The 26519-nt window shown below is 42.2% G+C and overlaps 1 protein-coding gene across 1 annotated transcript in view; it reads left to right on the top strand.

The window, feature by feature from the left end:
- myo10 (myosin X) overlaps nucleotides 1-26519 on the top strand; it is a 247119-nt gene that overhangs the window by 198225 nt on the left and 22375 nt on the right. The window contains exons 22-28 of the mRNA XM_020466612.2: nucleotides 6518-6624; nucleotides 10242-10460; nucleotides 15848-15887; nucleotides 16157-17152; nucleotides 17366-17486; nucleotides 18122-18365; nucleotides 20316-20411. Of these exons, the coding sequence (XP_020322201.2) occupies nucleotides 6518-6624; nucleotides 10242-10460; nucleotides 15848-15887; nucleotides 16157-17152; nucleotides 17366-17486; nucleotides 18122-18365; nucleotides 20316-20411 (1823 nt within the window). The remainder of the gene's footprint in view (nucleotides 1-6517; nucleotides 6625-10241; nucleotides 10461-15847; nucleotides 15888-16156; nucleotides 17153-17365; nucleotides 17487-18121; nucleotides 18366-20315; nucleotides 20412-26519) is intronic.

Raw genomic sequence — 26519 nt, 5'->3', positions numbered from 1 at the left:
GCTGATATCAACGTTGTGAACAGAGTGCACCATAGTGGCGGTGGGGTTATGGTATGTGCAGGCAAAAGCTACGGACAACGAACACAATTGCATTTTATCACTGGCAATTGGAATGCACAGAGATACCGTGACGAGATCCTGAGGCCTGTTGTCGCGCCATTAATTCGCCTCATCTCCTCATGTTTCAGCATGATAATGCACGGCCCCATGTCGCAAGGATATGAACACAATTCCTGGAAGCTGAAAATGTCCCAGTTCAATGGCCTGTATACTCAGCAGAGATGTCACCGATTGAGCATGTTTGGGATGGTCTGGATCAAAGTGTACGACAGCGTCTTCGAGTTCCTGCCAATATCCAGCAACTTCACACAGTCATTGAAGAGGAGTGGAACAACATTCCTCAGATCACAATCCACAGCCTAGATAGCTAGCATTTCACAATGTCAATATGTTTTCCAGCTTGGTCAATAAACATGACAAAATTGTTATAAAAATTATCAAATGTTTAGTTAACAATGTTATTTCACTATATTGATACTTGCATTGCACTTTCGCACATTACAAACCTTTATAAACAGGACAAATTAAGAGGCAGAAAAAGCATGTGGCTTCCATTTTGGCTGCGAAGAGCGTGTAAGAGGTGAAAGGTCAGAGTGATGCCACTTTGTGCACGCACACCATCCCACAATTCCATGGGCAGAGACAGAGATGTTGTCACTGCTTGAGGGAGACTGCAAGTATTGTATGCAGATGTCCGGCCCCCTAGTAAACTCCTTACCAACCTATCAGGGCACAGGACAGAGAGTGTTTGAGAGGCAGGTTTATGGTAACCCCTAGAATCTCAGGATCTGGTCGTGGGGGATGGGGAGTGGAGTGCAGCTCAGGGTTGTGAGGTGCTGCTAAGAGTCAATGGCAGGGAATTGGAAACACAAAGGTTAACACAACGTAATAGGTCCATGCGGAAGTATACAGAAATAAACTAATTCATTGCACCAGCGCCAGAGTGAAAATGACTGCAAGTGGAAGTTAGCAGTCCAGAAAGTTTGCCATCAAAGTGGAAAGTAAACACAATCGTAGTACATTTCAGCTAACTACTCAGCAAACACTTAGCATAACTGCTTTACTGTCATTTTATTCATTTCAACGTTTAATTATCTACAGCTACGTTATTACTTTATTTCCCTACTGCTGGTCACATTTTACAATGCTAATCCTGTATAATCAGCCACAGTGCTGGTCCAATGAATGTGTTTGTTTTCTAACACTCCACATGGAATTATTATGTTGTCTTAACCTGTATTTCTTCAACCTTATTTTTTTGTTTTGAATGTGCAAATGTACAATATCAGTCACTAAATAGTGAGCATAAAGGTTAACTAAATGTTTCATTAGGTTTTTATTAAAAGATTTAGCAAAATCGAGAGTTCACCAGAAAGTGATGTCACACTGAACTTTCACCTCTCAAACTCACCTCTGCAACCAAAATGGAAGCCACATGCTAATTCTGTCTCTTCATTTGTAGTGTTTATAAAGGTTTGTAATGTGCAAAAGTGCAATGTAAGTCTCAAAATAGTGAAATCACATTGTCATAAAATGTATTAAACATTTAGTTAACAATCTTGTAAAGTTAATTGAGTTGGAAAACTGTTGACATTGTGACAGTGTTCCAATAGCTAGCTACATGAGTGAAAAAGGGAAAATACTAACTATCTAGCTAGCTTTACCACCCTATGTTAGTACATTTGTAAAATAGTACCAATAGTTATAGAATTTGAATGGTTAGAATAGTATTCTTTGTCAAATCCATTAAAGAAATGTCAAGGTGAAAAATATTCCCCTTATTTCTACTGGTTTCCTACTGTGCAACGGTTGTTATATTGTAACCACAAAGTAATAAAAGATGTCACTTCACTTTACATCAAGTTGCATGCTCCTGGGTAGTACATTGTAAATACATGTATATCCCTCGTAACAACATTGTAACTACAGAGTTCGTTGTTAAAGATTGTTACAATGTAACTAAAAGGGTTATACCTGATGTTCTCCTGTCTCCTACTTTCTCCTGCAAAGGTTGGTACATTCTAGCTACATAGTAGTTATAAAGGTTACTGGGTTTCACCTTACATTAAGTTGCTTGGTCCTGGGTAGGTACAAGTACATCCTATGTAACTGCATTGTTTTTACATTACACTTGATTCGGTACATTACATTACACTTGATTTGAGCCAGGTCAGAAATAATCACATTTAAAATGACCTGTAGTTAATGACAGGGTGTGCCTTGTTGCAATTGTTGTTACGAGGTCCTAGCTTATTTATCAACCCTGGTATTATATGTGGATCCAATTGTAGTGGCACCTTGTAGTTGCATGTAAGGTCAGATTTTGGTTTGCGTTATTAACATGGCAATTCATAGGTGACTCATGTAATTCCAAAACATTAGTTACTTAGTGGAACCAGAAAATGTGTAATAACATCAGTAATTACACATGTGGAATAACCTTCAGCAAGTGGATGTGTAATTATACATTCCTGGTTCCAATTGTGAAATAACAGCGCTACAACCTCATTACCATGTAGTTACGTAGCACCAAGTCTGGAACCAACAGGACCCTGAACAGCTTCCACCCCCAAGCCACAAGACTGATAAATAGTACGTTAAATAGATACCCAAATACAGTGGGGCAAAAAAGTATTTAGTCAGCCACCAATTGTGCAAGTTCTCCCACTTAAAAAGATGAGAGAGGCCTGTAATTTTCATCATAGGTACACTTCAACTATGACAGACAAAATGAGAAAAAAAAATCCAGAAAATCACATTGTAGGATTTTTTATGAATTTATTTGCAAAGTATAGTGGAAAATAAGTATTTGGTCAATAACAAAAGTTTACCTCAATACTTTGTTATATACCCTTTGTTGGCAATGACAGAGGTCAAATGTTTTCTGTAAGTCTTCACAAGGTATTCACACACTGTTGCTGGTATTTTGGCCCATTCCTCCATGCAGATCTCCTCTAGAGCAGTGATGTTTTGTTTTGGGACTGTTGCTGGGCAACACTGACTTTCAACTCCCTCCAAAGATTTTCTATGGGGTTGAGATCTGGAGACTGGCTAGGCCACTCCAGGACCTTGAAATGCTTCTTACGAAGCCACTCCTTCGTTGCCCGGGCGGTGTGTTTGGGATCATTGTCATGCTAAAAGACCCAGTCACGTTTCATCTTCAATGCCCTTGCTGATGGAAGGAGGTTTTCACTCAAAATCTCACGATACATGGCCCCATTCATTCTTTCCTTTACACAGATCAGTCGTCCTTGTCCCTTTGCAGAAAAACAGCCCCAAAGCATGATGTTTCCACCCACATGCTTCACAGTAGGTATGGTGTTCTTTGGATGCAACTCAGCATTCTTTGTCCTCCAAACATGACGAGTTGAGTTTTTACCAAAAAGTTATATTTTGGTTTCATCTGACCATATGACATTCTCCCAATCTTCTTCTGGATGATCCAAATGCTCTCTAGCAAACTTCAGACGGGCCTGGACATGTATTGGCTTAAGCAGGGGGACATGTCTGGCACTGCAGGATTTGAGTCCCTGGCGGCGTAGTGTGTTACTGATGGTAGGCTTTGTTACTTTGGTCCCAGCTCGCTGCAGGTCATTCACTAGGTCCCCCCGTGTGGTTCTGGGATTTTTGCTCACCGTTCTTGTGATCATTTTGACCCCACGGGGTGAGATCTTGCGTGGAGCCCCAGATCGAGGGAGATTATCAGTGGTCTTATATGTCTTCCATTTCCTAATAATTGCTCCCACAGTTGATTTCTTCAAACCAAGCTGCTTACCTATTGCAGATTCAGTCTTCCCAGCCTGGTGCAGGTCTACAATTTTGTTTCTGGTGTCCTTTGACAGCTCTTTGGTCTTGGCCATAGTGGAGTTTGGAGTGTGACTGTTTGAGGTTGTGGACAGTTGTCTTTTATACTGATAACAAGTTCAAACAGGTGCCATTAATACAGGTAACGAGTGGAGGACAGAGGAGCCTCTTAAAGAAGAGGGTCTGTGAGAGCCGGTCTGTGAGAGCCAGACATCTTGCTTGTTTGTAGGTGACCAAATACTTATTTTCCACCATCATTTGCAAATAAATTCATAAAAAATCCTACAATGTGATTTTCTGGATTAATTTTGTCTGTCATAGTTGAAGTGTACCTCTGATGAAAATTACAGGCCTCTCTCTTCTTTTTAAGTGGGAGAACTTGCACAATTGGTGGCTGACTAAATACTTTTTTGCCCCACTGTAGCTACTCAGACTACCCGCATTGACACCCTTTTTGCACTAACCTTTTTGAGTCATCACATGCTGCTTCTTTCATTTATTATCTATAATGCTCCCTAGTCACTCAATTGTCCACTCTATTGTCACTCCGGTGTCCACATCAACAACAAACTACCACGGTCCAAACACACTAAGACAGTCATGAAGAGGGCATGACAACACCTATTCCCCCTCAGGGGACTGAAAAGATTTGGCATGGGTCCCCAGATCCTCAAAAAGGTATACAGCTGCATCATCAAGAGCATGTTGCGTCACTGCCTGGTATGGCAACTGCTCGGCCTCCGACCGTAAGACGCTACAGAGGGTAGTGCGTACGACCCAGTACATCACTGGGACCAAGTTTCCTGCCATCCAGGACCTCTATACTAGGTGGTGTCAGAGGAAGGCCCAAAAAATTGTCAAAGACTCCAGTCACCCAAGACTTTTCTCTCTGCTACCGCACGGCAAGTGCTACCGGAGCGTCAAGTTTAAGTCCAAAAGGCTTCTTAAAAGCTTCTACTCCCAAGTCACAAGACTGTTGAACAATTACTCAAATGTCCACCCGGATTATTTGCGTTGACCCCCCCCACACTACTGCTACTTGCTGTTTATTATCTATGCTTAATCACTTTACCCCTACCTACATTACATGAACTCCCTTTATATAGCCTCGTTATTGTTATTTTATTGTTACTTTTTGTAAACTTTAGTTTATTTAGTAAATATTTTCTTAACTCTATTTTCCTAAAACTGCATTGTTGGTTAAGGGCTTGTAACTAAGAATTTCACAGAAAAGTCTACACCTAGCCTCCTGAGTGGTGCAGCGGTCTAAGGCTGAGCCACTCGGGACCCGGGTTCGCTCCCGGGCTGTGTCACAGCCGGCCGCGACCGGGAGACCCATGACCTTCGCCTCTCCCAAGTCCCATGGGACAAGACTGGAACTACCAATTGGATATCACGAAATTGGGGTAAAAAGTACCCAAAAAAACAAAACTCTACAGCTGTTGTATTTGGCACATGTGACAAATTCTATTGGATTTATTCCTTGGAATATATACACATGTACCTCGATTACCTCATACCCCTGCACATCAACTCGGTATTGGTACCCCGTGTAATTAGCCAAGTTATCGTTACTCATTGTGTATTTGCTTTTCTATTATTTCTCAATGTTCTTTCTCTGTGTTTGTAAGGGCCCGTAAGTAAGCATTTCACTGTTCGTCTACACCTGTTGTTTAAGAAAGCATGTGACACATACAATTTGATTTGAATAACATTCATGTACTGTTATTACTGTGTAGTTATATAGTAATACTGGCAACTTAATGTACAGTGTTACCTAACATGCATTGATGAGACATTCTATCCTATATCTCAATATCTTGTTTAATTTCCCCTCCTATAATCATTCGACAGGATAAAGCCAAGCCAAGACAACCTGTTCAGCAATACCCCTGTAATTCTGACATTTCACTGATTCACTTGAGACAACATCCCACATCTACATTTCTACAGTCTCTAATTGGCTTAACCTCAAGGCCCACAATTGAGCCTGGTTTCCCTATAGAAATGGAAGAGAGCTTGGGTCTTAAGAAGGGCGGTCGGACTGCCTGTAGATTAGACCATTCAGAAACTGAGCCACTAAATGCCTTGCCTTCGTTATTTTGCAGCCTTTAACGGTGGCTCCCGCAGTTTGAACAAAAGAGTGAGACTCGAACAAAAGAGTGAATAATTGATTTGATGAACATTGCGGTGTGTTATTCTTTTGTGTTGGGTTTTAAATCGGTTTTAGATGTACGTGAGTGGGTTTCTGAAGTTGTTGGCTTACATATTTATAGTGTGTTAGAATTTATTTTGAGCATATTCTCAGGCAGAATAGCTGTTGATTGTCTAGCTGTACTGTTCCACGTGTTCAAAGAAATGGAATGACATAGATTAAACAGAGTTGGATTCAATCAAACATCACTGTTTACAATAATACTTGTTCATTCAGAAAGCTGGAACTATCTGCCTATTAGGAGTGTACCGGGTATTTGCAAAGAGCCCAAAACTATTCTACTACGTACAGTACAAAAATGTACATTTGTAATATAATGTAAGTCTATTATGTAGTGTAGGTTTGATCAAATTGCAGGCAAATATATTTATTTGAAATGGAACCCTTCCCCTTCCTCTCTTTCCTCCCTCTCTTTCCTCCCTCTCTATCCCCCCACAGGTGTTTCTACGGGAGTCTCTGGAGCACAGGCTGGAGAAGCAGCGAGAGTTGGAGGTGCTAAAAGCAGCCATGGTCATTCAGGCTCACGTCATGGGCTACATGGCCAGGTAAACATGCCACATATCCTGTATGTGCACCAGGTTTGAGGTCATTTCAGTTTAAGTTATGAAATTCATGAATCGAAAATTGCTGCCCATAATCTTTTTTCAGTGTATGAATTTACATTTGAGATTCACTTCCTAAATTGACTAATTGTACATGAGAATGACACTGACTCCATTCCAGCCAAGATTCAAATTACTGGCAGGGCAAGCAAAAGCCCATTTCTCTCACTAAAGAAGAGAGATGGAGAAGTGAAGTGGGAGAGAGTAGGAAAGATGAATATTAAACCGGTGGTTTCTTATTTGTTCTAAAAACAAAGCACTTTTTTCAGAAACAGGCACTTTTGTTATTTTTTATTGAAGATGCAGTCGTTTTGCTTAAAATGAGAACATTTGTGATTGGTCTACTTTTATTTATGATTTGGCTGCATATTTGTTTTACCTCATGTTTAATGTGTCTGCATTGAAAATGTGCAATAAATATTGTTTAAATGTTATACATATACAGCACTGTGCAAATGTTTTAGGCAGGTTAAAAAAGGCTGTAAAGTAAGAATGCTTTCAAAAATAGACATGTTAATAGATTATATTTATCAATTAACTAAATGCAGTGAACAGAGCAAAAATCTAAATCAAATCCATATTTGGTGTGACCACCTTTTGCCTTCCAAAACACCATCAATTATTGTAGGTACACTTGCACAAAGTCAGGGGATTTTGTAGATATAGTCAGGTGTATGATTAAGCAATTATACCTAATGATCATCAATTCAATACGTAGGTTGAAACACAATCATTCACTGAAACAGAAACAGCTGTGGAGACAGGAGGATTAAAAGTGGGTGAAGAACAGCCAAAGACAGTTAAGGTTTGCTGAAGACAGTTCACTGTCAAAAGTCATACACCATGGCAAGACTGAGCACAGCAACAAGGACTGCATTAGCAAGGTCTCTCCCAGGCAGAAATTTCAAGTCAGATAGGGGTTCCCAGATGTGCTGTCCAAGCTCTTTTGAAGAACAAAGAAACGGGCAGCGTTGAGGACCGTAGACGCAGTGGTCGGCCAAAGAAACTTACTGCAGCAGATGAAAGACACATCATGCTTACTTCCCTTCGCAATCGGAAGATGTCCAGCAGTGCCATCAGCTCAGAATTGGCAGAAAACCGTGGGACCCTGGTACATCCATCTACTGAGAAGTCTGGTCAGAAGTGGCCTTCATGGAAAACTCGCGGCCAAAAAGTCATACCTCTGACGTGGAAACAAGGTCAAGCGACTCAACTATGCAAGAAAACACAGGAACTGGGGTGCTGAAAATTGGCAGTAGGTGCTCTGGACTGATGAGCCAAAAATGTTACTATTTGGCTGTAGCAGAAGGCAGTTTGTTCACCGAAGGGCTGGAAAGCGGTACACATGAGTGTCTTCAGACAACAGTGAAGCATGGTGGAGGTTCCTCGCAAGTTTCTGGAAGTGCATTTCTGGAAATGGAGTTGGGGACTTGGTCAGAATGAATGGTCTCCTCAATGCTGAGAAGTACAGGCAGATAATTATCCATCATGCAATACCATCATGGAGGCATCTGATTGGCCCAAAATGTATTCTGCAGCATGACAATGACCCCAAACACAACGAAAGTCATTAAGAACTATCTTCAGCGTAAAGAAGAACAAGGAGTTCTGGAAGGGATGGTCTGGCCCCCACAGAGCCCTGATCTCAACATCATTGAGTCTGTCTGGGATTACATAAAGAGAGAGAAGCTCCTGAGGCTGCTTAAATCCACAGAAGAACTATGGTTAGGTCTCCAAGATGTTTGGGCCTACCTACCGAGTTCCTTCAAAAACTGTGTGCAAGTGTACCTAGGAAAATTGATGCTGTTTTGAAGACAAAGGGAGGTCACACCAAATATTTATTTTATGTAGATTTTTCTTCTGTTCACTCACTTATATGCCCCCAAATCATAGCGCACGCTAGACATTTTAATGGTTTGGACCTTTGCGGGGAGAAAATGTTAGTCACTGGACCTCTTTTTCTAATTGTGCACCCCTGGTCTAGATGGTTATCAGTTATTTATTGTTTAGACTGCTATCCGACTTGAAATAAAATCATGCAACTCAGGCATTCTCTGGCAAACTTATTAGGGCTGCAATCCCGATAACGGGATCGATATGACAACAGCTAGTGAAAGTGCAGGGTGCCAAATTCAAAATAACAGAAATCTCATCATTAAAATTCCTCAAACATACATGTATCTTATACCATTTTAAAAGTAATCTTGTTATTCATCCCACCACAGTGTCCGATTTCAAATAGGCTTTACAGCGAAAGCACCACAAACGATTGTTAGGTCACCACCTAGTCACAGAAAAACACAGCCATTTTCCAGCCAAAGATAGGAGTCACAAAAAGCTTTAAAATAAAAATAAAAAAAACCTTTACAGAAAAAGCAAACCATTAAAAAATCTGAGAACGGCGCTCAGAATAAAAATAAAATTATCCGCCATGTTGGAGTCAACAGAAATCAGAAATAACATCATAAATATTCCCTTACCTTTGATCTTCATCAGAATGCACTCCCAGGAATCCTAGTTCCACAATAAATGTTTGATTTGTTCGATAATGTCCATTATTTATGTCCAAGTAGCTACTTATGTTAGGGCGTTTAGTACACAAATCCAAACGCTTGTGCAGGTCCAGCCGAACGTCGAACGAAAAGTTCAAAAAGTTATATTACAGGTCGTAGAAACATTTCAAACTAAGTATAGTAGAATCAATCTTTAGGATGTTTTTATCATAAATCTTCAATAACGTTCCAACCGGAGAATTCCATGGAACGCAGCTCGCTCTCATGTGAAATGCGCATGACCAGGACCTGGCTCTCTGCCAGACCACTGCCTCACATAACAGTAGAAGCCTCATTCAAGTTTCTAAAGATGGTTGACATCTAGTGTAAGCCCTTGGAAGTGCAACGTGAACCATATCCCACTGTGTATTCGATAGGGCTGAGTTCAAAAACCACAAACCTCAGATTTCCCACTTCCTGTTTGGATTTTTTCTCAGGTCTTTGTCACTCCTTTCCACACGCCCACTACTTTCCTTTCGACACACCCACTCCTTTCCACACGCCCATGAGTTTCCTTTCAACACACCCACTCCTTTCCACACGCCCACTACTTTCTTTTCGACACACCCACTCCTTTCCACATGCCCAATACATTCCTTTTGACACACCCACTCCTTTCCACACGCCCACTACGGTGTATAATGTGTATATTTGTGCAGGGCACGTTTGAAAAAGAGAGCTAGGTCTCAATATGTCTTCCAAGGTCAAATTTAAAAAATACTTTCCTTTTGACACACCCACTCTCCCATACTCCAGTCACCATATTGGGATGCAGCTACCCCCTTCTCTACGCACAGCCTCTTCGAGGGAAATGATTGGGCCAAAGTCAGACCCTGGGGGGGACCACTTCCCTGTTACACACTTGTCAGTAATTGTATATATGATTATGCATACATACTTACTGAATACCTATTGTGATGTTTAGCTATTCCAAGATGAGAACACACTAAGATATACGATTCTAAGACGAGCTATATCAATTTCCTTTTCATTGATGTCACTCCACAGGAAGCAGTACAGGAAGCTGCTGCAGTGCATTGTGGTCATTCAGAAGAACTACAGGGCGTTTTATTGGAGGCGGAAGTTCTTGCTCCTGCGCTGGGCCGCTCTCACCTTCCAGAAATGCCTGAGGGGCCAGTTGGGACGAAAGGTCTACTGCCAGCTCCTGGATGAGAAGAAGATGATGGAGGAGGATAAGAGGAGGAGGAGGGTGGAAGAGCTGGATAGGTGGGCTATTTGCAGTTTCTGTGTGTGTGTGTGTTTGTGTGCTGACTAGGGTTGGATTTGATTATTCCACTTTATTAATTTATGTAGAAGACACTGTTGTGTATGCTATTGCCCACGCGGCTGACTAGGATATTTCTGAGCTTCAATCAGCCTTTATTGCTTGCAGAAAATAACTATAAATAAACAGACTTCTTGTTAAATAATTGTCAACACATAACACCATATTAAGGTGTGTGATTTTGACAGTATTACAAGACACAACTAGCAATTCTATTTCACTCCAGCAGCTAGCATAATCTGTCCGTCCACAATTCCCCTGTGGGAACATGGCGACTCTCAACACCCGACAACACCCGCTACTATCCAAGAGATTGTTCGTGAGGAAATTGCCTCAGCCTTCAGCAATGCTTACTCAACTAAAGTGGACAGTTTGGAAACAGTGGCCAGTGTGACAGAGGTGTGATTCCATAACAAGGACACAGCGCATACTAAACTAGAAGGGGAGTCAATCTCCTAAAAAAGTTAACAGAATCACTCAGACATAATTCCCATAATTTCAATATGCGGGTCACAGGACTTGAAACTGGTGTGGAAGCGGGCAACCCACCTTCCTTCATGAGCAAAATCTTTTATATGAACGGTTTGGGCAGGAAAAGCTTGGTCCCATGCCGCTGATTAACATTGCTCACCATACGAGTCCTATCCACAACGGAGCTCAGTGTACGATTGTACGAATCCACAGTTTTGAAGTCTAATGGCAAATTGTTCGCCTCGCAGCGGAATTGGTGGCTTTGAAGAGGATCAGTGAGTGCCGAACTGCTGAAACAGAGGGTGACCTACAACTAGGTGAGATAAAGCTAAGCTAAACCTGAGATGCGACTCGTCTTGACTTTCCGGGAAGACAACACAAACGTGCCAAGGAGGCTCAATACTTCTTTGAGAAGCACATCAAAAAAATAAACATCTGTTGTTCTGTTGCCCTGAAACACTTGACTAGTACTGTCTGTATGTAAACCACAGTATCCACTACAATGATATGGTTTATGCTTCCGCTTGATTCAGCACTGAATAGCAGCTTTCATGAGTTCAGTCATGAAAGCTATACGTCATTGGTTGATTGAACCTGCTGTCTGATATAAAAATGTACGGAATCATGTTTTGTAGCAATTATTGTGGGCTTTGTGTTTCGATGATTGCACGATCACGCTAGCAGCGAGTAGATATGATTGTCCTTGGTCAATAGAGCCATTGGATTTGTCTCAATGATGTTCCTATCTGCCAGGACATTGCAGGATATCTAGGTTGACTCATTTTCCTTGGCTTTGTAAAGACGACAGCCTGATGGGACCCATACTTCCTTGTTCCGGGCCTCAAAGGCAGGCTTTTCAAAACGGGGGTGACTGTGCACTGTCTATCCAAGACTGCTAAATACTTAGCTACAATGGGACAAGAAGAGCTGGACAACAATTTTTACATTGAAACATACAGCCCTGTTTATTTGAGCCAGAATACACTGAAGAGGACTTGTGGCGGCGAGAAAAATAATTGCGAGACCAGCAAGCAGTGGCGGCAGCCTAGACCGGCTGGACTGGTACTCGGGAGGGTAAATGACAAGCTAGTAAGTTGTTTTGCTGTCGGTATCTAGCTAGCAATATAAGCTCTCTTTCAATACAGTACAATTTGGTGATCCATAACAACAAACTAGCCTCCCTTGTATCAAAGTCACTCCGAACACCTCACTGCACTCCCCAAACACACCATATGCAAGTACAGTGGATTCGGAAAGTATTCAGACTCCTTGACTTTTTCCACATTTTGTTATGTTACAGCCTTACTTCCTGGAGAGAAGTGGCTTCTTTGCTGCCCTTCTTGACACCAGGCCATCCTCCAAAAGTCTTTGCCTCACTGTGCGTGCAGATGCACTCACACCTGCCTGCTGCCATTCCTGAGCAAGCTCTGTACTGGTGGTGCCCCGATCCCACAGCTGAATCAACTTTAGGAGACAGTCCTAGCGCTTGCTGGACTTTCTTGGGCACCCTGAAGCCTTCTTCACAACAATTGAACCGCTCTCCTTGAAGTTCTTGATGATCCGATAAATGGTGGATTTAGGTGCAATCTTACTGGCAGCAATATCCTTGCCTGAGAAGCCCTTTTTGTGCAAAGCAATGATGACGGCATCTGTTTCCTTGCAGGTAACCGTGGTTGACAGAGGAAGAACAATGATTCCAAGCCTCCTTTTGAAGCTTCCAGTCTGTTATTCGAACTCAGTCAGCATGACAGAGTGATCTCCAGCCTTTTCCTCGTCAACACTCACACCTGTGTTAACGAGAGAATCACTGACATGATGTCAGCTGGTCCTTTTGTGGCAGGGCTGAAATGTAGTGGAAATGTTTTTTCGTGATTCAGTTCATTTGCATGGCAAAGAGGGACTTTGCAATTAATCTGAACACTCTTCATACAAACGGAGGCAGCAGACTTTGTGAAAATTTATATTTGTGTCATTCTCAAAACTTTTGGCCAGGACTGTACAGTAGAAGTTGTAGCCTACTTGTAAACACACCAGTGGCGTGTATTCATGGTTACCAAGGGAAGCCAGGCTTCCCCCAAAAATGTAGCCAGAAAAGAAGAAATAAAATATTGTATATTTTGTCTCTGTGTTTTATAGTTTTCCTTTAATTCGCAAGAGGCTGAATGTATCTCACCGGAGAAAGCATCCGAGTGAGCAAAACAGCACCCCTCTGTCTCAGTATTTGTAGCCCATCTGATTCTGTATGGTCAAAAAGAGTATGATTTGTATATGATTTGAAAAAGATTTGTATAACTGTACTCTGTGAAGTGCGCATGTGCAATAACTCAATCCACCATTGCATTTCTTCCAAAGAAAGCAATTTTTTAAAACTTTGGCAAAGGGTAAAGTCTACAAAACCTAATCTGTTCGTAACAGATTCTAGTTATTGAGATTAAATGTTCCATCGATGAGAAAATGTGCAGAATGTCAACCAAAATCCATCTTGCTCCATCTTCGCCGGATGCCGGCCACTGGGCTTCCTCTCATCACTATATTTGGTAGTGAGTGGAAACGCCAACTGGATGTTTCACATTTATACATCCGGTGAAATTATCTTTCGCATTGTTCTATATGTGGTATGACATGGTTGCTGCCCATAGCATTGAATGCCAGGGAAGCCAGCGAGCATTTGGCCTGCCTTGATAAGAAAAACTATAAAATAATAGCCAGCATTGAGCTAAACTGAGTGAGGTCAACTGTGCATGGTCCTGGTTCACCAAAAGAAAATGAAGCCAATTTGGATTTGGCTTCACTCCTATCACATCGAATCAACAGAAATACGTCATTGCCAGAAACTTTAATTGTTGCATACTCATTGTGTTGCTAACTAGCTAAAATCGCCCCTTTCCTAGATTAGCCATGGATGGAGATATGGATTTGGGCTTGTGGTTTTACTTAATTCTCCATACTGACAAATTATTACAGTGGTGATTCTGAACCAATGATGAATTCATACATTATGCCCCTGGCCTGAGAGGATGGAAATTCAATGTCGCTAGCTGTTAACTATATACAGTGCCTTGCGAAAGTATTCGGCCCCCTTGAACATTGCGACCTTTTGCCACATGTCAGGCTTCAAACATAAAGATATAAAACTGTATTTATTTGTGAAAAATCAACAACAAGTGGGACACAATCATGAAGTGGAACGACATTTATTGGATATTTCAAACTTTTTTAACAAATCAAAAACTGAAAAATTGGGCGTGCAAAATTATTCAGCCCCTTTACTTTCAGTGCAGCAAACTCTCTCCAGAAGTTCAGTGAGGATCTCTGAATGATCCAATGTTGACCTAAATGACTAATGATGATAAATGATGACAATCCACCTGTGTGTAATCAAGTCTCCGTATAAATGCACCTGCACTGTGATAGTCTCAGAGGTCCGTTAAAAGCGCAGAGAGCATCATGAAGAACAAGGAACACACCAGGCAGGTCCGAGATACTGTTGTGAAGAAGTTTAAAGCCGGATTTGGATACAAAAAGATTTCCCAAGCTTTAAACATCCCAAGGAGCACTGTGCAAGCGATAATATTGAAATGGAAGGAGTATCAGACCACTGCAAAACTACCAAGACCTGGCCGTCCCTCTAAACTTTCAGCTCATACAAGGAGAAGACTGATCAGAGATGCAGCCAAGAGGCCCATGATCACTCTGGATGAACTGCAGAGATCTACAGCTGAGGTGGGAGACTAGGTCCATAGGACAACAATCAGTCGTATATTGCACAAATCTGGCCTTTATGGAAGAGTGGCAAGAAGAAAGCCATTTCTTAAAGATATCCATAAAAGTGTCGTTTAAAGTTTGCCACAAGCCACCTGGGAGACACACCAAACATGTGGAAGAAGGTGCTCTGGTCAGATGAAACCAAAATTGAACTTTTTGGCAACAATGCAAAACGTTATGTTTGGTGTAAAAGCAACACAGCTCATCACCCTGAACACACCACCCCCACTGTCAAACATGGTGGTGGCAGCATCATGGTTTGGGCCTGCTTTTCTTCAGCAGGGACAGGGAAGATGGTTAAAATTGATGGGAAGATGGATGGAGCCAAATACAGGACCATTCTGGAAGAAAACCTGATGGAGTCTGCAAAAGACCTGAGACTGGGACGGAGATTTGTCTTCCAACAAGACAATGATTCAAAACATAAAGCAAAATCTACAATGGAATGGTTCAAAAATAAACATATCCAGGTGTTAGAATGGCCAAGTCAAAGTACAGACCTGAATCCAATCGAGAATCTGTGGAAAGAACTGAAAACTGCTGTTCACAAATGCTCTCCATCCAACCTCACTGAGCTCGAGCTGTTTTGCAAGGAAGAATGGGAAAAAATGTCAGTCTCTCGATGTGCAAAACTGATAGAGACATACCCCAAGCGACTTACAGCTGTAATTGCAGTAAAAGGTGGCGCTACAAAGTATTAACTTTGTAGTGCCCAATTTTTCAGTTTTTGATTTGTTAAAAAAGTTTGAAATATCCAATAAATGTCGTTCCACTTCATGATTGTGTCCCACTTGTTGTTGATTCTTCACAAAAAAATACAGTTTTATATCTTTATGTTTGAAGCCTGAAATGTGGCAATATGTCGCAAAGTTCAAGGGGGGCGAATACTTTCGCAAGGCACTGTAGCTAGCTCATCGTTGCCCAAGAAAGGAAGTTTATATTTTTTTAACCTTTATTTTGTTAGGGAGTAATGTTTAGACCAAGTTTTCCTTTGCAAATGAGCCATGTAAATACAAAAAATGCACACATGAAATACGTGGTAATATGTAACATGACATGATGTCGCTGTTTTCTGTGTGTTTTTTTATTATAGGGAAAAGAAGAGGCTGGAGGCCGAATGGCTAGCACAATATGTAAGAGTATCTATTAATCGCATAACATTCATTTAAGATTTGCTTCATGCTTTATAGTATCACCTCTTTCTCAATGCATGTTGCATGATTATGTCTTTCACTCTCGGTGCCTATTCGATAAAACCGAGGTAAACATTTTGCCACTTGCGCTTTGTGTTGTGCTATCTCTCTCTGTCTTAGTTGCCTTTTGCTTAATAGCTTGCTGACCACTCTCAGTACCAGTCTGTCTCGAAACATTAGTTTTTGCGCTCTCTTTTCTTTCTCCATAGGCAGAGAAAGCCAGGAAGGTTGAGGACCTCCATCAGGCCCAAGAGCTATACCTTCTGACTCAGACACAAACACGGACACAGAAAAATACACAGACACAACAAGCAACCCAGGCAGTGCAGCAACAGATGAATGAAATGGAGTCTTGCAAAATGTTCGAAGAGATCTCTACTGAGGAGTTTTCAGAAGAGGCGGTGCGGACCCAGGACGCATCCCAGGACGCCTCGCAGGTGGAGGAGATCCTACGTCTGGAGCGGGAGATCCAAGAGCTTCAGCGGCAGAAGGAGCAGCAGGAGCTGTCCCTGACCGAGGCCTCCCTCCACCGACTGCAGACCCTCCGTGACCAGGAGCTGCAGCGCCTGGAGGACGAGGCGTGCAAGGCCGCCCAGCAGTTCTTGGAGTCGCTCAACTTCGACGAGATTGACGAGTGCGTGCGCAATATCGAGTGCTCGCTGGGCGTGGAGGAGGAGGAGAAGATAGGCGGAGAGAGGGAGGAGGGTGAGGAGGAGGAGGTGGACGAAGGCTTTGGCGCTGATGATGAGGGATACAAGGACTCACCCAACCCAAGCGAGCATGGCCACTCAGATGGCCAGCGCACCAGTGGCATCCGCACCAGCGACGACTCATCAGAGGAGGACCCGTATGCTAATGACGGAATGCAGATCCCACTCCTGCCACCAAATACACTACTCCACCAGCCGCTGCCCCTGCTGCCGCTGTTTCAAGCCTGCCACAGCGCCTCCTCTGGCGGGGACTCGGTCTACTGCCACCCCCAGGTTTCAGAGGCCCAGTCCGATGATCTGGTCGAGCTCATTCCTCCGGATGAAGACTCGGACTATGACCAGGACGACTATGACGAGGGGGCCATAGTGTCCAGTGGCAGCATGGCGTTCTCACAACCCTGCAAAGGGCAGTGGTCACCTGACTACCACGGCTCTGTGGGCACCTACAACAGTTCGGGAACCTATCGCTTCAGCTCGGAGGGGGCCCAATCATCGGTGGGTACCAGCTGTGGGTGACATCACAACCTAGTTCAGGGGTCGAAGCAATAATATGGTTAATGGTTTTCATCAGTAAAAGTGAAACCAAGACATATTTTACTTATGATGTTGACATAACATGTTTGTTAAACCTCAATATGTCTCTTATCGGAATATTTTTCAATATCTCTCTCTTTCTCTCGCTCTCTCTTTTTCCCTCTCTCTGCTCAGTTTGAGGACAGCGAGGACGATTTCAACAGGTTCGACATAGACGATGAGCTGTCCTACCGACGAGACTCGGTCTATAGTTGTGTCACACTGCCATACTTTCACAGCTTCCTCCACATCAAAGGTAACACATTTTTGTTCGAGCCCAGCACTAACACAACTAATTGATAAACTAGTCATCAAACCCATGGTTAGTTGAATCTGGTGTTTGCTTTTCACTGAGTCACACTTTTCCATTATTACAACTTCCCACTAGGTTGCACTGCAGGTATTTGGGAAGAGCATGGCAGTGTTCCTCCATATTGGCAAAATGAGTGCATGGGGGTCTTTCCAACTCACTGCTCACCATAATCCCTCTCTCTCCCTCTATCCACATCACACCATCTCTCTTTAGGGGTCAGAGGAGCAGTTGCTTGTGCGTGTTGTGACTTTGTCCCTTCTCTCCCCTTCACTCTCACTTTCTTTCTCGCTCGATGTCCTTTCCTCTCTCATTCCCTGTCACCTGCACTTACTCTTTAATATTGTATGAACACATTAAATGTTTTTTCATTGAAACGCAGTCATTTGTTTCTGGTTTATATTCCAAGTTATTTTGTTCAAGAATCAATGGGGAAATAGCATTAATTGAAATGACCATTGAACTTTAATGGATGTTAATCTTTTTGACTGTGTTACAGTCACAGCGTCTTACCTCTAGACTTTCATTTAATAATTTCCAATGCCTAACATCTCCCCCTCTCTCTCCCTTCTCTACCCCAGGTGGCCTGATGAACACGTGGAAGCGGCGTTGGTGCGTGCTGAAGGACGAGACCTTCCTGTGGTTCCGCGCTAAGCAGGAGGCCCTGAAGCAGGGCTGGCTCCACAAGAAGGGTGGCGGCTCCTCAACACTGTCACGCCGCAACTGGAAGCGCCGCTGGTTCGTCCTGCGCCAGAGCAAGCTCATGTACTTTGAGAAAGACGGCGAGGACAAGATGAAGGGCATGCTTGACATGCATGCAGCCAAGTAAGGAGTGAACTATATAAGGGCTATGTTAAAATGCATCCTTCCTGCTGCCCTTCCTTGAGGTAATCAGTGTATTTCTATTTATTATGGATCCCCATTAGCTGCTGCCAAAGCAGCAGCTACTCTTCCTGGGGTCCAGCAAAATTAAGGCAGTTTATACAATTTAAAACATTACAGAATTCAGGACACACCTTGTGCCCTCAGGCCCCTACCACATGTCTACAGTACTAAATCTGTGTGTGTGTGTGTGTGTGTGTGTGTGTGTGTGTGTGTGTGTGTGTGTGTGTGTGTGTGTGTGTGTGTGTGTGTGTGTGTGTGTGTGTGTGTGTGTGTGTGTGTGTGTGTGTGTGTGTGTGTGTGTGTGTGTGTGTGTGTGTGTGTGTGTGTGTGTGTGTGTGTAAATGCATGTGTCTGTGCCAATGCTTGTGTTGCTTCACAGTCCCCGCTGTTCCATAAGGTGTTTTTTAAATCTAATTTTACTGCTTGCATCAGTTACTTGATGTGGAATAGAGTTCCATGTAGTCATTGCTCTATGTAGTACTGTGCGCCTCCCATAGTCTGTTCTGGACTTGGGCACTGTGAAGAGACCTCCTGTGGCATGTCTTATGGGGTATCCGAGCTGTGTGCAGTAGTTTAGACAGACAGCTCGGTGCATTCAACATGTCAATATCTCTCATAAATAAAAGTAGGGATGAAGTCAATCTCTCTTCTGCTTTCAGCCAGGAAAGATTGACATGCATATTTTAATTTTTTTTCTTTAACCTTTATTTAACTAGGCAAGTCAGTTAAGAACAAGTTCTTATTTTCAATGACTGCCTAGGAACAGTGGGTTAACTGCCTGTTCAGGGTCAGAACGACAGATTTGTACCTTGTCAGCAATTTTCCTAAGTCCTTTTTTGTGGCACCTGACCACACAACTGAACAGTAGTCAAGGTGCGACAAAACTAGGCCTGTAGGACCTGCCTTGTTGATAGTGTTGTTAAGAAGGCAGAGCATCGCTTTATTATAGACAGACTTCTCCCCATCTTAGCTACCACTGCATCAATATGTTTTGACCATGACAGTTTTCAATTTCCACATTATTTATTACAAGATTTAGTTGAGGTTTAGGGTTTAGTGAGTGTTTTGTTCCAAATACAAAGCTTTTAGTTTTAGAAATATTTAGGGCTAACTTATTCCTTGCCACCCACTCTGAAACTAACTGCAGCTCTTTGTTGAGTGTTGCAGTCATTTTAGTTGCTGTAGTAGCTGATGTGTATAGTGTTGAGTCATCCACATACATAGACACTCTAGCTTTACTCAAAGTCAGTGGCATGTCATTAGTAAAGATGAAAAAAAGCAAGGGGCCCAAACAGCTACCCTGGGGATTTCCTGCTTCTACCTGGATTATGTTTCAGAGGCTTCCATTAAAGAACACCCTCTGTGTTCTGTTAGACAAGTAACTCTTTATCCACAATATAGCATGGGGTGTAAAGCCATAATAACACTTCCAGCAGCAGACTATGATTGATAATGTCAAAAGCTACACTGAAGTCTGACAAGACAGCCCCCACAATAATTGTATCATCAATTTCTCTCAGCCAATCATCAGTCATTTGTGTAAGTGCTGTGCTTGTTGAGTGTCCATCCCTATAAGCATGCTGAAATTCTGTTGTCAATGTGTTTACTGTGAAATAGAATTGTATCTGGTCAAACACCAATTTTTCCAGTGATCTTACTTGACATGTTTATTGACACAGTGAAAACCTTGCTCCTATCAAATCATGTTAGATCAGTGATTTCCTCAAAGATCGGAGGAAGGAAGGATGCATTTTAGAGTATTTAAATAGAAGAAAATATTATACAAAGCTGTCTTTCTTAATGCCTTTCTGGCTAGTTTGGGGTTTCGTCTCTAGGTTTTATATCTGAAGAGAGGGAACTGATCTAGATTGATGTACTTCTATCTTGCAGAGAGATTGTGGACAACACAGGCAAGGAGAACGGAATCGACATCATCATGCCAGAACGCACCTACCACCTTATTGCTGAGACCGCTGAGGATGCAAGGCAAGTTTAGTGTGTGTGTACATGTGCATGGTCATCTACTAGGATCAGTTATTGACCAAGTAGAGACCAAGCCATTCAACTGACCATATCAAAACAAATGAAATCAAGCTTTATTTACACAGCACATTTCAGACATGGAATGCAACGCAATGTTCTTCACAGGAAGAAATTATAATAAAAAAATTCAAACAAAAGCTGAAATATTTACTACACAAACTTAAGATAGAAACAAAAGATTTACAAAAACTGAATGACTAAAAACCACCCTAAGGAAGAGCAAAGCTAAAAAGTTTGGTTTCAAGGTCTCTTAAATATGTCCACAGTTTCAGCCCCCCTCAGGTTCTCTTGCTGGCTATTCCAGAGGTTGGGGGCATAATAATTAAAGGCTGCCTTTTCATGCCTATTGGTCCCAGGGTTTGGGATAGTTAAAAGTCCAGAGGACCTGAGGGACCTACTGGGTACATAACTTTTTAAGAGTGTCTGACATGTTTTGGGGTGCACAAAATCGTGGAGTGATTTACAAACCAAAAGAAGAATCTTAAAACCAATTATAAAACTCACAGGCAGCCAGTGCAGAGACCTTAAAACCAGTGTAATGTATGCTCTCCATCTGATCTTGGTCAGTACCCGTGCTGCAGCATGCTGTATATTTTGCAGTTTACCAATGGCTTTCTTGGGTAGACAAGACAGGGGGGGCATTACAACAGTCATGCCTGCTTGTAATAAAAGCATGGATAAGTCTCTCTGTATCACCCTGAGAGAGAAACAGCCGCACCATGGCAATGTTCCTCAGGTGATAAAAAGCTATTTTGGTCACATTCCTAATGTATGAATGGAAATTTAGTTCAGAATCTAAAATAACACCTTGGTTTTTTACCTGGTGTTTTATCTTTATTGCCCATGAATAAAATGTGCAGCCAGATTCTCTCTCTGTGCTTTGGCTCCAACAATAAATACTTCGGGTCTTGTCTTGATTCAGCTGAAGGAAGTTGTGAGGCGTCCAAGTATTTAAATCACTAATACAGTCTAATAATTTATCCATAGAGCTAAAATCCTCTGGTGACGCAGAAACGTAAAGTTGTGTATCATCTGGGTAGCAGTGAAAATCATTGTTGTGCTTTCTGATAATGCTACCAAGGGGTAACATATATAAACTGAATAGTACCAGACCCAAAATCGAGCCTTGTTTTCTATGAGTTATGTTCACCAAGGTTGACAAAAAACTCTCAACTGGTTAAATAGACCAACCCACCTCTCCAGTCTGTCCAGAAGGACATCAAGGTCAACAGTGTTGAATGTAGCACTTAAATCCAAGAGTACAAGGACAAAGAGCTGTTTTGCATCTGTGTTGGCTCCAAGATCATTTACCACTTTTAATAAGGCTGTCTCTGTGCTGTGGTGCGCACAAAAATCAGATTGGAATAAAACATTTTTAATTACAGTTGGCACTTAAAAAATAATTTTGCTGTTTGAAAACCAATTTCTCCCGAATTTTGCATAAAGAATGGAAGGTTGGAGATTCTCAGAAACTTGCTAACTCTAGATTACTTTTCTTCAGAAGGGGTTTCACCATAGCTGTTTTTAGTGCATTGGGGAAAGTGCCTGTGAACAGTGAGTGATTAACAATAGCTTGCACTTCTTCAGATATGCAATTAAAAACAGTTTTGAAGAAGGTGGTTGGGATAGGATCGAGAATTGGTATTTTATTAGGATCCCCATTAACTGTTGCAAAAGCAGCAGCTACTCTTCCTGGGGTCGACACAAACATGAAACATAACATAATACTTAGCATTAATAGACAAGAACAGCTCAAGGACAAAACTACATGAATGATAAAACATTTACAAAAGGCACCGTAGCCTCCATATCAATACATACACACAAACTATCTTGGTCAAATAGGGGAGAGGCGTTGTGCTGTGAGGTGTTGCTTTATCTGTTTTGTGAAACCAGGTTTGCTGTTCACTTGAGCAATATGAAATGGAATTGAGTTCCATGCAATAGTGGCTCTATATAATACTGTAGACTTTCTTGAATTTGTTCTGGATTTGGGGACTGTGAAAAGACCCCTGGTGGCAAGTCTGGTGGGGTAAGTGTGTGTGTCAGAGCAGTGTGTAAATTGACTATGCAATCAATTTGGGATTTTCAACACATTAATAAATATCTTATAAAAATAAGAAGTCATGTCAGTCTCTCCTCAACTCTTAACCAAGAGAGACTGGCATGTATAGTATTTATATCAGCCCTCTGATTACAATGAAGAACAAGACGTTCCGCTCTGTTCTGGGCTAGCTGCAGTTTAACTAGGTCTTTCCTTAATTAGTTAGAACTACCCATCCCGGATCCAGTATATTTGTCATCAGCAACGCTGAATAGCATAGCACAACAGTCAAAAAATATTACTAGGGGGCCTCCCGGGTGGCGCAGTGGTTAAGGGCGCTGTGTTAAGAAGCAGTGCGGCTTGGTTGGGTTGTGTATCGGAGGACGCATTTCTTTCAACCTTCGTCTCTCCTGAGCCCGTACGGGAGTTGTAGCGATGAGACAAGATAGTAGCTACTAAACAATTGGATACCATGAAATTGGGGAGAAAACAGGGTACAAATTCAAACCAATTTTAAAAATGAATAAAATAAAACAAAAATATTACTAGAAATTATTCATATTCATGAAATCACAAGTGAAATATAGCGAAACACGCCTTTTGTTAATCACCCTGTCGTCTCAGATTTTGAAATGATGCTTTACAGCGAAATTTCATGAATATGAAGTGTTGCAGTTATTTCAGTCGCTGTAGAAGCTGACGTGTATACTGTTGAGTCATCTGCATAAACTCTGGCTTTACTTAAAGTCAGTGACAGGTCATTAGTAAAAATAAAATAAAAATGAAGGGGCCTAAACGGCTATCCTGGGGAATTCTTGCTTCTACCTGGATTATGTCTGAGAGGCTTCCATTAAAGAACACCCTCTGTGTTCTGTTAGACAAGTAACTCTTTACCCACATTATAGCAGGGGTGTAAAGCCATAACACATATGTTTTTTCAGCAGCAGACTATGATCAATAATGTCAAAAGCTGCACTGAAATCTAGCAAGACAGCCCCCACAATAATTTGATCATCAATTTCTCTCAGCCAATCATCAGTCATTTGTGTAAGTGCTGTGCTTGTTGAGTGTCCTTCCCTATAAGCATATTGAAATACTGTTGTCAATTTGTTTACTGTAAAATAGCATTGTATCTGGTCAAACACAATTTTTTCCAGAAGTTTACTAAGGGTTTGTAACAGGCTGATTGTTCGGCTATTTGAGCCAGTAAAGGGGTCTTTACTATTCTTGGGTAGCGGATTGACTTTAGCTTCCCTCCAGTCCTGAGGGCACATGCTCTCTAATAGGCTTAAATTGGTTGTTGTCCTTGATGATCTTTTTGGCCTTCCTGTGACATCGGGTGCTGTAGGTGTCATGGAGGGCAGGTACTTTGCCGCTGGTGATGACTTGTGAGGACTGCACTGCCCTCTGGAGAGCCTTGCGGATGAGGGCGGTGCAGTTGCCATACCAGGCTGTGATACAGCCCAACAGGACACTTTCGATTGTGCATCTGTAAAGGTTTGTCAGAGTTTTGGGTGACAAGCCAAAATGTCTTCAGCCTCCTGAGTTTGAAGAGGCGCTGTTGCGCCTTCCTTTTGGGACAGTATGCAAACTGAAGTGGGTCTAGGGTGGCCGGTATAGTGGCGGTGATATGATCCTTGACTAGCCTCTCAAAGCACTTCATGATGACAGAAGTGAGTGCTACGGGGCAGTAGTAATTTAGTTCAGTTATCTTTGCCATCTAGGGTATAGGAACAATGGTAGCTATCTTGAAGCATATGGAGACAACAGACTGGGATAGGGAGCGATTAAATGTGTCCATAAACACACCAGCCAGCTGGTCTGTGCATGCTCTGAGGACGCGGCTAGGGATGCCATCTGGGCCAGTGGCCTTGCGAGGGTTAACAATTTGAATGTTTTACTCACATCAGCCACGGAGAAAGGGGGTGGGGTGCAGTCTTTGTTACTGTATTATCCTCAAAGTGGGCAACGAAGGGGTTTAGTTCGTCTGGAAGCGTGACATCGGTATCCATGACGTGGCTGTTTTGTTTTTGTAGTCCGTGATTTCCTGTAGACCCTGCCACCTACGTCTCATGTCTGAGCCGTTGAATTGTGACCCCACCTTGGCCCTGTACTGGCATTTTGCTTGTTTGATTGCCTTGCGGAGGGAATAACTTGTTTATATTCAGCCATATTTCAGCCATATTTCCAGACCTCTTTCCATGGTTAAATGCGGTGGATCGCGCTTTCAGTTTTGCGTGAATGCCGCCATCCATCCACAGTTTCTGGTTAGGGTAGGTTTTAATAGTCACAGTGGGTACGACATAGGGCCTTTGTGTGGTAGGCACAAATAATCACACTTCTCATCAGGTCTTACTTGACTGATACCCAGCCTAATGTTGGTTATATTATCTCTGAAATATGCAGAAAACTCATAACATTTAGATTTGGTGGAAAGTTCACATAGGTTTGAGGGGGTAGGATTTATCAGGCCATCAGTGGTAGAGGAGAGTACTCTCAAATTATTCTGGATAGTAGTGATCAAGTTAGAAAAATTTGCCCATCTGACATTTTAATTGCCTTGTTATATATGTCAAGTTGATCTCTCAGAATATCATAATGGACCTGCAGTTTTGACTTTCTCCACTTCTGCTCTGCCTTTCTGCATTTCTCTTTAATGGATTTGTTTCCTCATTCATCCAAGGGGCTCTCTGTTTGGATGTGACCTTTTTCAACTTTACTGGAGCTATGGCATCAATGGTTGCCCTCCATTTGCTATTAAAGTGATCAACTAAATCATCACAAGAGGAAGGCAGAATTGGTGATGGAGAATTGTTCAGACACTCAATAAAATCTGTAGCCCAGTAACATGTTGGTTAAAGTCCATAGAGCTCAAAAGATTCATGAATTCAATGGCCTTGGAGTCGGTCTCTTTGTCAACGCGAATATAAAATTTGCCTAACACAATGATTTTATCATAGTTCTCAAAGACAATAGAGAATAGTTCAGATCAATCAGTAAAGAAAGTGAGGCAGTGCTGGTGACCTATACAGGGTTATGGCCAGAACTGGTAGCTGACATTTAAACAGTATAGCATGATGCTCAAAAGACCCAAAGTCGACAAAAGAAAAAATAACCTTACAGCTGAGAGCATTAGTAAAAATAGAGGCCTTTTGCACTTTTCTGATAGAGAATGAAAAGCTGTATTCCGAAGGGGAGGCTTCAATAAGAGCAGCACTACAGTCTGATGACAGCCATGTTTCAGTGAGAAACATCCAATTAACTTTGCACTCAGTAATGAGGTCATTCACGAGAAAAGTTTTATTAGGGATTGCTTTAACATTTAAAAGTGCCATATTCAATGAGTGTGTGCCACTTTGCCCTTCGGGCATCTGCCTCGAAGTAACCAATGGAATAACAACCAAATGATTAACGTAACAACCACGTTATCTGACAGTCTCCAATCTAACAGATTGACAGCTTGTATAAACTCACTAGAAGGCGGAGTTAAAGGAACATAAATTACTCACAATAACAATAGTGCCATTTCTACAGGAGTTGATATGCTTTCCAAGTCCTCTGTTGATTATTCTAACAGGGAGCACTGGAGAACTAGTCTCTAAAACAGTTTGATGTTGCTGGGACTGGAGCACTACCAGACCCTGTCCGTCAGTCTCTAAAACAGTTTGATGTTGCTGGGACTGGAGCACTACCAGACCCTGTCCGTCAGTCTCTAAAACAGTTTGATGTTGCTGGGACTGGAGCACTACCAGACCTTGTCTGTCAGTCTCTAAAACAGTTTGATGTTGCTGGAAATAACTCCTGTGACAGACCACTAAAATAAATGTCAATCCAGCGCAGACAAGATTTACAGTTCTTTGTTCCGCTGTTATAGGCTGACACTCTTCGGTGGTAGTTAGCCCAATGGCTAAGGAGTTGGACTTGTAGCCAAAAGGTGGCCGTTTCGAGTCCCAGGCCGGGTGCTGGACAAGGGGCGGAATTGATCTGGCAACTGGTGGGCTGCTGGG

Source organism: Oncorhynchus kisutch, linkage group LG30 (genome assembly GCF_002021735.2).
Source record: "Oncorhynchus kisutch isolate 150728-3 linkage group LG30, Okis_V2, whole genome shotgun sequence".
Classification (NCBI taxonomy): Eukaryota; Metazoa; Chordata; class Actinopteri; order Salmoniformes; family Salmonidae; genus Oncorhynchus; species Oncorhynchus kisutch.
The sequence above is the reverse complement of the archived record's forward strand: the minus strand, read 5'-3'. Positions and strand labels throughout refer to the sequence as shown.